Genomic DNA, 12,106 nt, shown 5'->3' on the forward strand with positions numbered 1-12,106 from the left:
ATAAAAATATTTTTTATTAAGTTCATACACCCAAAGTTGAAAATTGGATAATAATGCAAGTACATTTTTTATGATGACATTGTTAAACCTGAATTTTACTTGAAATCTAAAATGTATTTCAAAGGACAACATATATTTGATACATTTTCTTAAGATCGCAACTTAACAGGAACCAAACTAAATACTGCAAGCTTTAAATGAGTGAGTCAAGCTGGGGCAACCTGGTTAGGGCCCCCCTGTACTAGGCCCACCTTAATGTTGTACTGTATAGACACACTGAGCAGCTTCCCAGTGTCCCACAATTTTTGGGGCCTTCATGCAGGGGTGGGGAGGGGGGTGTTACACAATCAGAACAGCCAGGCATCAATATCTACCTGCCTTACAGCCTGCAATCAGATAGTGGGACAAATGCATTAAGCTTCCAAAGTGATAAAATGGAGAATGATAAACAGCCAGCCAATCAGCTCCTACCTGCCATGTCACAGACATGTGTTTGATAAAAGTTGGTTGTGAGACTGCGCACTAAGTGCAGATGTGCGGGGTTAGCTGCTAGAAAAGTGCAGAAGATCAGACTGCAGAGGTAAGAGATAATTGAAGGAATTTCTGCGCTTTACCCCTATATACAATGATAAATGGAGATAAAAGCTTATTTCTCAAAAAGCTTTTTATTGGTGCAAAAAACAAACAAAAAAGTGATATAGACTGATCGGTGTCAGGTATATACAGTGGATTGAAAAAGCACGTAAGAATGTCTGTGTCACAAGGCTGTGACCCTTGATGCTTAATTCTGAGCAGTGAGGGCTGGCCTGTCCCGGTAACCTGCTGAGGGTATCCCCTGGGGCTCTCTAACTACGTCACTGTTGATGTAATGCTAGTTGGGACGGTAGTTAGTCTGCACGGTTAGGGGTTCAGTTGGTTGGTCGGGACGGTCAGGAGCAAACTGATCAGTGGGGGGGGGTTTAGTATATTGCCCAATTCAGTTCCTGGTGTGGAGGACTGGCTAGGGTGAGCGTGGTCCTGAGGCAAACGGCAGCGGGGGTGAGTACAGTACGTTGGTGGGTGGTGAGCGTTTGCGCTGGGTGGCACCGGAGGACGGCGTCCCTTACCTCGGGTGGTGCACCCGCGCTGGCTGCGTCTCGGTCCCTCGTTGCTGGCGGCTTGCTTCTGGTGCTGGTTGCTGGAAGTCCCGGGCTGCTCCTGCAGCTCCGGGTACACGGTGCTTCTACGCTGGCTGGTGTGACTTCCGGGTCGGGCGATCTCGCGAGATCTCGTCCGCCGGGAGCGTACCTGTCCAAACGGAGCTCCGTGTGCTCGACTCCTGGGGGTTGGAGGAGACTTGGGTGTAAGAAAGTGCTGGAATGGGTATGTCTCCGACGCGTTTCGGCCCGTGGGCCTTCTTCTAAGGAGTTAAATGTCTTGGATGGATAGCAGGCAGTATATAGGGACGGAGGGCGGGACTTGGCCCGGTGTTTATCCTCCTATTGGTTCGTTTCTGGCTCACTGATTGGTTCGTGCATCAGTCAGTCTTGGTGATAATTGTCTAGGTAGCTAGATCTGTTGTTTTCTGTGGGAGATTGGTTGCTGTATATAAAAGTGCCTGGGTAGCATTTGGGTGGTATTAGGAAAGTAGAATATGCTGGTACTTGTTGAGGTAAAATGGAATGCTTAGGTTTGTGAAAAAATTTTTTTTTAAATGGTTAATTCACGGAATGAGTGAGTGGTATCGTTGGGAGTGCTACAGTATGGAGAAAAAAAAAAAATTGCTGGGTGTGGTTTTTTTCTTTTTTTCTTTATTTCTACTTTTTACCCACTATGGATTTGATTTCATTGTCTATGTTAAGACCCCGTGGGGAGAAAGTTTTCATGGTGTAGATCCATCTCAGTTCTATTTTGTTTATGCGGTGAATATAGTCTCCTCCCCTCCAGCTCTGTGGTACTTCTTGTATGCCTATGAATTCTAAACCTGCTGGGTTGCTCCCGTGATGTTCTTTAAAGTGTTTGGATAAGTTATGTTCATCTGACCCTGTTTTGATTTTGCGGATATGTTCTCCTATACGTATTTTAAGTTGTCTAATGGTGCGGCCGATGTATTGCTTGTGGCATGGACATTCTAATAAATAGACTATTCCTTTACTGTTGCATGTTATTTGGTTTTTTATTTTATATCTGGTTTGTGTGCTTGTGGATGTGAACTCGGTTATAGGCTTGGTGCTTCTTTTGTTTGCGTTGGTGCAGCCTATACATGTGCCGCAGTAGTAGTGACCTCCTGTTTCATTGTACTTATCAATTGTGGTTTGTATTGTCCGTTGTGGGGGGATATGGTTGTTAGTTAGTTTACTTCTGATGTCTGGTGCTTTTCTAAATGTGATCTTGGGGTGTGCTGGGAGGAGGTCTGTTATTTGGTCATCTTCTTTGAGCAGTGGCCAATGTTTACGCAGTATGTGTTGAAGTTCTTTGGAGTGTTGGGAGTATTCTGTTATGAAACGTATTTCTTGGGGTTTGTCTTGTTTATCTTTGTATTTTAGAAGGTCTTCTCTCTTGTATTGGTGTACTTCTTTGTAGGCAACTTCTACTGAGGTTGGGTCATATTTTTTGTCTGTGAATTGTGTGGTAAGATGTGCGCTTTGTGTCTGGAAGTCTGTGGTTCTTGAGCAGTTGCGTCTTAGTCTGATGAATTGTCCTTTGGGTATTGCCATTAACCAGTTGGGGTGGTGCCAGCTGGTGGAGTGTATGAAGCTATTGACGTCTACTGATTTCCTATATGTTTTAGTATGTAATTGTTGGTTCTCTATGAATATGTGTAAGTCAAGGAATTCTACGTCTGTTCTGCTGTACTTGTTGGTGAATTTCAGGTTGTTGTTGTTTATGTTCATGTTTGTGAGGAATTGCTGTAGGGTGTGTTCTGGGCCGCGCCATATAAAGAAAACATCATCTATATAGCGTGTCCAGAGCACGAGATTCGTCCCAAGGTGCCCACTCTGCCATATGTGGTTGTCCTCCCACCAACTCATGAACAGATTGGCATAACTTGGGGCGAATCTCGTGCCCATCGCGGTCCCAGTGTGTTGAATGTAGAATTGATCCTCAAACCAGAGGTAATTGTGTTTCAGAATGAATAGTATACTGTCAGTGATGAATTTGCGTTGTTCTGCTGTCATGCTGGGGTCGTTCCTAAGTTGGTAGTCAATGCTGTCTGTTCCCTGTTGATGGTCTATTATGGTGTATAGTAAGGTTACGTCTGATGTAACCAACCACATGTCCTCCTCCCACTTGATGTCTTTTAATTTATTGAGGATTTGTGTACTGTCTTTTAGGTGTGATTGTTGTGTTTGTACGTACGGTTGGAGTAGTGTGTCTATGTATTCTGACAGGTTGGTGGTTAGTGAATTAATACCCGAAATTATTGGTCTGCCTGGTGGGTGTATGGGGTCTTTATGAATTTTTGGCAAGTAGTAGAATACGGGTATTACCGGGTGATGTTTCTGTATGAATTTGTATTCCTGTTGATTTAGTATTCCTGTGTGTAGTCCTTTTTGTATGTGTTTTTCTAGCTCTCTATGAAATTGCTCTGTGGGGTCTCTTGTGAGTTTGCTGTATGTCTGTTCGTCATTGAGTAGTCTGTGTGCTTCTGTAAGGTAGTCATCTTTGTTCAGAACAACAATTCCTCCGCCCTTATCTGCAGGTTTAATTATGATTGATTGTAGGTCTTGTAGTTCTTTAAGGGCGGAGAATTCCTTATTGGTTAGGTTGTTCTTGGTATTATGGAGGTGTAATTGTTCTAGGTCTTTTTCGACCATTTTTGTGAATGCATTGATTTGTGGGCCATTCATGTGACTGGGATAAAAGGTAGATGGGGGTTTTAAATTGGTGTGTTTGTATTGGTCGGCTTCGTTTCTAACTTGTGTCGGTATTGTTGATGAAAAGTATTTTTTGAGTGCTAGCTTGCGGGTGAAGTTGTGAAGGTCTAAATAGGTCTGGAATTTATCCAGTTTGTTTGTGGGTGCAAATTTCAACCCTTTGTCCAGTAAGCGTAAATGGTCAGTTGTTAATGTGTGGTTGCTAAGGTTGAAAATCCCTTTGCCTAGTTGTGCCTCTGTGTCCTGGTTCTGCTTCTTTTTGTTTTTTTTCTCCTCCCCTGCACCCCCTCCTTGTTTTTTTGTTGTTGAAGTTGTGCGTTTGCCGGTTTTCCGTTGCGATTGTGTTGCCCTGGCTGGTGGGTTCCCTAAAAAAAACGGATGGTATTTTACACATGTTTTTGGTGTTGTGTCGTTCCCAGATGTGGTTGCTGTGGTGGTTACAGCTGTCTGTTCAGTAAGAATTATCGCGGGGATATCAGTGTTGTCAGTTTCTGGATTGTGATGTATTGAAAAGTTTGTCAGGGATTCTAATTCTTTGTCTATGTCAGAATCCAATGTGTTTGTTCTGTCAGGTAATTGTGCTTGTGCCGGGCTGATTGGGTTCTGTGGTTCTCCTATGTGGGTTGAAATGTTTGAAATGTCACTGGTGTTCCACCCCAGGCCTAGTGATAGCCTAGCTAGTCTGGGGTAGTTAGGAAGTCCTTCGGTCTCGTGGGTGGAGAACGATGTTTCTGAGTCTGTTGTGCTGTTTTCGTCGTTAGTTTCTGGGTTTTCAGTTGGTTTTGGTGGGTTTGGGCTGGTAACTATGTGTTTGTGGATTTTGGACATATATTGTTGGTAGGTTAGGTTCTTCTTATTGGTGAGTCTCTGTGATTCTTTCTGTATTGGTAGGGGTAGCAGGTGTCTATGTTTCAGGGTAGTGTGGGCTTTTTTCTTTTTGTCGTTTCTATCAATGGTTTTTTTTATGTGGAATTTGTCCCTGAGTATTTTGTTTCTCTTTTTCTCTATAATTGTGCTTTCCGTCTTTTTAAGTTTTGAACTCGTGAGTTCTGTTAGATTAATAAAGTGTTCCTCTTTTTTGTAGGGATCTAGAATGTTGTCTAGAGTTTTAATTTCTTTGTCTAGTGCCTCTAACTTGGTGTGGTTGTCGTCTACGAGTAGCTGCATCAATTTAAAGGAGCAATCTTTGAGGATTTTCTCCCATTGGTGCATACATGTTTGGTTTTCCTGGTTGTGTGTCGGTGCTTTGCTGATGGTAAGTCCTTTTGGTATTAAATTATTTTGTATGTACCAGTTTAGTGTGTACGTGTCCCACCATAATTTAGTTTCCTTGTTTATGAGTTTTTCTAAGTTTAGAAATGTATCACAAAAAGTGGTCGCTTCTGTGTTGGGGTTGTGCTCTATTAGGGAGGAGAAGAGTACTTCAGCTCTCCCTTCCCTGTTGAGTCTTATATCAGTGAGGCCCATGTGTGTACTTTTGCTGCAGTTCACTTGATCTTTAGATGAGTCAAGGTAAAAGTTGGTTGTGAGACTGCGCACTAAGTGCAGATGTGCGGGGTTAGCTGCTAGAAAAGTGCAGAAGATCAGACTGCAGAGGTAAGAGATAATTGAAGGAATTTCTGCGCTTTACCCCTATATACAATGATAAATGGAGATAAAAGCTTATTTCTCAAAAAGCTTTTTATTGGTGCAAAAAACAAACAAAAAAGTGATATAGACTGATCGGTGTCAGGTATATACAGTGGATTGAAAAAGCACGTAAGAATGTCTGTGTCACAAGGCTGTGACCCTTGATGCTTAATTCTGAGCAGTGAGGGCTGGCCTGTCCCGGTAACCTGCTGAGGGTATCCCCTGGGGCTCTCTAACTACGTCACTGTTGATGTAATGCTAGTTGGGACGGTAGTTAGTCTGCACGGTTAGGGGTTCAGTTGGTTGGTCGGGACGGTCAGGAGCAAACTGATCAGTGGGGGGGGGCGTCCCGACCAACCAACTGAACCCCTAACCGTGCAGACTAACTACCGTCCCAACTAGCATTACATCAACAGTGACGTAGTTAGAGAGCCCCAGGGGATACCCTCAGCAGGTTACCGGGACAGGCCAGCCCTCACTGCTCAGAATTAAGCATCAAGGGTCACAGCCTTGTGACACAGACATTCTTACGTGCTTTTTCAATCCACTGTATATACCTGACACCGATCAGTCTATATCACTTTTTTGTTTGTTTTTTGCACCAATAAAAAGCTTTTTGAGAAATAAGCTTTTATCTCCATTTATCATTGTATATAGGGGTAAAGCGCAGAAATTCCTTCAATTATGTGTTTGATAAATGTCAGGCAGGAGCTGATTGGTTGGTTGTTTATCACTCTCCATTTTATCACTTTTGAAGCTTAGTGCATCTGGCCCACAGAATGGCTATCAGCATGATTATTGGTAAATATCTGGAGTTTTCCACAAATCAGGGTGCTGATAGCCATTCACTGGAAGCATGTGGAGAGATAGCGCAAGAACGCAGGGGGGAATGTATGATTTTTTTAAATGGTTACCTCTGAATTTTCAGGTTCTACAATGCTGTTAAGATGTCTCTGCCCTTTATAATCTATTGCAGTTGCCCCAATAAAATTCAGGAGCCTAACATCAATTAGTTTGTGGCTCAACAGTATTTAGGGCTGATTGTGCCACTTCTGAATAAGCACATGTCCAGGGCTCAGCAGCAGCAAAAGCATAGTTATGACTCTTGACTTAATAGAAGGGTATTGGAAAAAGTAGACTGAAAAGTTTGACTGAAACTGCTGAGGCCAAAACAACCTTTTCCACCCCACATGGTCTCTTTTCCAGTAAGTACTGTCTTTGGTTTGCATGGAGCTTCTACAACTTTCGAAAGAGCTATATACAAATTGATCCGGCCTCATAGAGAACACACCACAGCATAGTCAATTTTAGCTTTGACTATGAGTCACACCTTTCCAGTTTGCAGGCTCCTGAGTTCAAAATCCAGTTTACAGTATATTGCAGATGGATGCTAGTCAATGCTGTTTTTTTATCCTCTTCCTCCACCTCCCCTAGCTTTGCCACAGAGTTGTGAGGAATATCAGGACCCACAAGCTTTCTTGAAAGGGCATCTGCATGTAAGTGTTGCTTCCCAGGATGATGCTACACTTCAAATTTAAATGGCTGCAAGGCCAAAAACCAATGAATTGCATGAGTATTTTGCTTTGTGTGCAACACTCCAGCAAATTTTGATGATTCTACCGCCCATTTAAATCATCAAACACTCCTGTTCCACCGAAGAGCATTTGCATTCTCTGGGCAGTAATTTCTGGCTAAAGCGGAGGATAGGTTTCTCCTCCTTATTCCCAGGTGGATTACACAAAAAGTAGTAACCAAGGCAAATCACCTCCAAACTGGTTAAAGCAGGATAACAGCAGTTGAACATTTATCCAGCCCAGGTTTTGATTGAGGTCACTAATGAACTGCAGCCAAGTTGATTAGTAGCACATGTTAACTACCTTTAAGAATACAGAGAAAGGGTTTCTCATAATGGATAAGCATCATCGATTGCAGCACAGAATCCACAGACTTTTATTTCATTTTTGTCCCAACGACTGAAGTAAGGTGTGATTAATGAAAGCAGCCTTGTCACTCTGGGGGTTCAGAATGTCACCCCCAAATCCAGATTTGATTCTTTTGGTGTTGATTAGTAAATCAGGTTTCTAGGTTCAGGGGTTTGGTCTGAGTGTTAATAAGTGTGTCAGGACATTGAATTTAATATTTTAAGATAACTCATTGGGGCTATGATCTGTAAATGTAGAATATGCCATACTATATTAATATTATCAGGCAGTGTTATAAGCATAATTCCAGAATGGGAATAATGAATGTGTATAAAGGGATGGACTAATGAGGGAAGTAAATATACAGGTTTATGATGGGGATACACTGCCCTTCCTATGTGTTTTCTTTGGTACACAATGTAAGAAGACAATATGCAGGTGAAAATCATCTCTACCATAATCCTTTAGCAGGTGGGCACCCAGCCACAGCTCAAGCCCCAAATTCCTCAGTAGCCCCAGCCACACGCCACTCAGCAGTCCCTGCCACACATCTACTGTTTGCGTTTGCCAAGTTTGTTACCATCCTTGCCTTCCAGACAGGGGGAAGTGGAGAAGAGAGGAAAGAAACATGAACAACTCATGGGTGCTGTAACTGGTGCTGAGATCTGATTCCCGTTTACTCTCGGCAGAACAGTCCACTGAGCACTGTACCTCGATGACCTGCAGCTACTGTAGCAGCTGAGTATGCCATCTGTGCTAGTTACTGATTAAAGGCTGAGATATCCCAGGCAATTAGCCCGTGGAGCATATAGATCAGATGCCGGAGAGAGCAGTCTGCACACATACGGCCAGTGCCACCAGTAACTCCTGCACTGTCCAATACAGACAGTAACTTTCTTATTGTTTGGCTAAAAAAAGCTGGAAGTCTACTCCATAAACCCTGTGCTGCAGCCATATCTCCTTAACAGATGAAGAGGCAAGGAACTTAGGAAGATAGGAACTGCTATGAATGTACAGTATTCCCCTTATTAAATATCCTTTGCAGTAAAATCAATGGACAATGCTTTCTGATTCTAATAAAATAAATAAAAAAATGCCCATACAAATACACAACATTCAGCAAACTTGCAGCGCCATTTATAACGATTGACTTGCATACAAAACTTTATATATGCTGCAGTGGAACCTCTGCTAATTCCGCAAAACAGAATTATTGTTGGACAAGTTATATTAGTGATTGATTAATGGAGGAAAACATGATTGCCTAATGTCACACTTGGAGCATGACAATAAAATGGAATTAGATGAAAATCCCCTTGTGCCTTGAATATTGTTTGCGAACATATTTTTTGCCAAATCTTAACCACATTTGTAATATATTATAGCTGTCCTGTCTTTTTTTATGTACAAATCAATAAAGTTATAAATGAGCGCACTGGTGATTCACTTACCTATGTCTTGTATCTCTGTTTCTGATGCAATAAATAAGGTTTGTGGCAGAAAAGGGAGAAATAGAATATAAAGAGAAATCAATATTAGTATAATATTCAAAGCATCAATGTATTTTTACACTTTATAAAATGGTTAAAGCTAATGCTATATTGCATAATTAGAATTAATTTGTAGTATACGATGCTTCTGATATCTGTTGGGAACTGTTATGTATAATAAAAATAATAGTTTCCAATTTTCACAGACAGTCCCAAGCGTTAAAGATTTATATCTCTAGTTTTCAGCATTGGCTAAATGCATAAAGAATCCCCCTTTTTCTGCATGTGACATGTCATTCTTAGGCCCGTATTCAATGCGGCCGGCGAGGGGGTTAAACAGCGGGGATTGCCGAAACAAGCGATCCTCGCTGATTAACCCACGTGCCGGCCGCTCATCCTATTCTAAAAATGGAGCGAGGGAGGATCGGTGTATGCAGGGGGTCAGTTGGATACTGACCCAGCTCGCTGTCACAGCTCGCCCACAGCATTGAATACTGGCCTTACAATGTGTTTGCAATTCTCTGAAATTTAGAATTGAGAATATATAAAATTCTAGGGTATTTGTGTAATATCTGGGCGCCCGATTATTTGATTGTATGCCTTAACTTAAGGCATACAATCAGATGCGATGCGACACGATTTTCGTCAAAATCGCATCGTATCGCGACCAAATTGCATGCGATGCGATCTACTCGATTTTCCATAGGATTCAATGTTAAAATGGTCCTGTTCATTTCCCCACTATCCAAGTGGGCATAGAGCTGATTTTATATAGCGTGGCGAGTGCAGCGAGCCACCGAGCCCGAAGCGTGGCAAGCACAGCGAGCCCTGCTCGGAGATGCGGATTACTTCAAATGTATTCTGTGTCCCCTCGCGGGCCACGCTGCGCTCGCCATGCTTCGGGCTCAGTGGATCGCTGCGCTCGCCACACTATATAAAATCAACTCTATGCCCACTTGGATAGTGGAGAAATGAACAGGACCATTTTAACATTGAATCATATTGAAAATCGCGTCGATCGCATCGCATTGCATGCGATTTGGATGCATGCGATGTGATTTTTCCGACCCGATCTCAAAATCGGGAGCCCAGTTATTACACAAGTACCAAATCTAGAAATGTATGCTACTGTATTCTGAATATCATTATGATGTGATGGGCATCGTGTCCAAGATATGCCAAAACAGGATTTGGGTGTAGCAGGTTTCTGGGCATCTGAGTAATCTTGGAAACTGTTTAATATGTTGGCAACTATGGATCATAGTGTTTTTTTTGCTTGAGAATAAGCACCATTAGATGCTCTTAGTTGCTGCCATAAGTGACATTAAATTTAGTTTAAAACGGACATGCCTGAGCTGGGCAGGATGAGTACAATTGATTTAATCCAGACAGCAGAGCGTGACCTGGCACCATTGACAGTTCTCTTTCTGTCAAGTCTCATTGTATGGTCAGATATGATTTGAAAACCCCAGCATGATATCAATTTGTCCTTGGACTTTCAGATCTCTCTATGTTGCCAAAATGAAGTGGCAGTACAATCAGCTGGGGGCTGCCAACTAAGCGCACTCAGAGCTCTACATCTGGTTCTGTGAAGATCTTGCTTTTAATCTATATTGGTGCAAAAGAAAGAAAGACCCCAAGGGAGAGAACCTATTATACATGTATAGAGAGTAGCAAATGTATCTTTATAAGGCTAGTGGAAATATATTTTAAAGTTAGCCTTTGTTACAATCTCAAGTTTCATGGAATGTTTTTTTTTTTTTTTTGCAGGTTCCATAGAACAATAATTATTGGTAAATAAACAACAAGAATATTAGAATGTTCTTGTCTTTAGTGATTATTTTATTCTTCCTTTGCCAATAATTTAGTAATAATCTGTCACATTGATGTATGTAATAGTTAGCATTACTGCCAAACAGCACTGAGGTCATGGGTTTGATTCCCACCATGGCCCTAACTGTGCGGAGTTTGTATATTCTCCACCTACTTGCGTGGGTTTACTCTGGGTACTCCGGATTCCTACAACAATCCAAAAGTATACTGGTATGCTAATTGGCTCCCAACAAAATTAAACCTAGAATGCCTGAGTGTGCATTTACATGTGGTAGGGAATATAGATTGTAAACTCCACTGGGGCAGGGACTGATGTGAATGTTCAAATATTCTATGTAAAGTGCTGCATAATATGTATGCGCTATATAAGAAACTGTTAATAATACATATACTTCTTAACTGCAACATAGTAACAGTCCAACAGTTCCAAATATACACTTGTTTGAAACAGTAGATAAATAAAATTTAGTAATCAACAAAATAAAAGAAGATTCCCCCATCCCTGTGAAACGGGTGTCTTCACCATCGATTGGACCTTTTCAATTTCTTTAAGCATAACAAAGGGTTATTCACAGCATTAGTATTGACTTCAGATGCTGGAGACAGAACAAAATCATTGAAAAAAACTTGATTACCCAAAATAGAGGTCTAAGAGTGGATTAGTCTATTATGCAATCTCTGAAAGCCAGCTTGATGCCATATGAAAATAATAACAAGCATACAGTATATTAAAATATTCCCTTACCTTAATAACACTTGAGGTGTTTGACATTTTGCGTACATTGAGTACAGGCTATTGTTCTCTGTTGCTGGCCTTTTCGAGTTAAGAGGCTAGCTGCAGAGTTCTTCAATAGATTTACAGACAGGAGCCTGCTGTGCATAGGATAAAATGTTCTCCTTGATTAAAGCTTTATAGCAATTATCCTAATTTGTTATTTAATCCTCAACCTTTCTCATACAGAGAAATGGGGAGAGATGGGGCCTGATTCTGATGTTTGGAGTTGCATTTGCTATTGCTTACATGGAAGCAGCAGCAATAGCACTAATATTTTAATGTTAACACTGCCCCCACTCCTGCATACAATGTCACAGAACCGCACTGTGTGCATGTGCTGTATGGGTGCAGCACATGCACACAGTACCAAACATCGGTAGCACAAGCAACAGCTACATCAGCACCTTAATCTGACCCACGGTGAGCATCGAGCATCATGTCAATATTTGCATCTTATGTAACTACAACCTGAAAGAGATAGTCAATATAGAGCAGACCACTATGTTAATATTTAGAATTCTCTTGCCATAATCAACTGTAAAACCAGTGTGCAATTCAAAACCCAGTAGTATTGATGAATAAACAATAACTCTCTCTAGT

The 12,106-nt window shown here is 41.6% G+C and overlaps 1 protein-coding gene across 3 annotated transcripts in view; it reads right to left on the reverse strand.

Moving 5' to 3' along the window:
• Positions 1-12,106, reverse strand: part of TENM1 (teneurin transmembrane protein 1) — a 726,432-nt gene that overhangs the window by 126,878 nt on the left and 587,448 nt on the right. For all 3 annotated transcript variants that reach the window (XM_083159336.1, XM_083159335.1, XM_083159334.1), the window contains one exon: positions 8,860-8,880. In XM_083159336.1, coding sequence (XP_083015462.1) covers positions 8,860-8,880 — 21 coding nt within the window. The remainder of the gene's footprint in view (positions 1-8,859; positions 8,881-12,106) is intronic.

Source organism: Crinia signifera, chromosome 9, assembly GCF_055691185.1.
Source record: "Crinia signifera chromosome 9, ASM5569118v1, whole genome shotgun sequence".
In the NCBI taxonomy this organism is placed as follows: domain Eukaryota; kingdom Metazoa; phylum Chordata; class Amphibia; order Anura; family Myobatrachidae; genus Crinia; species Crinia signifera.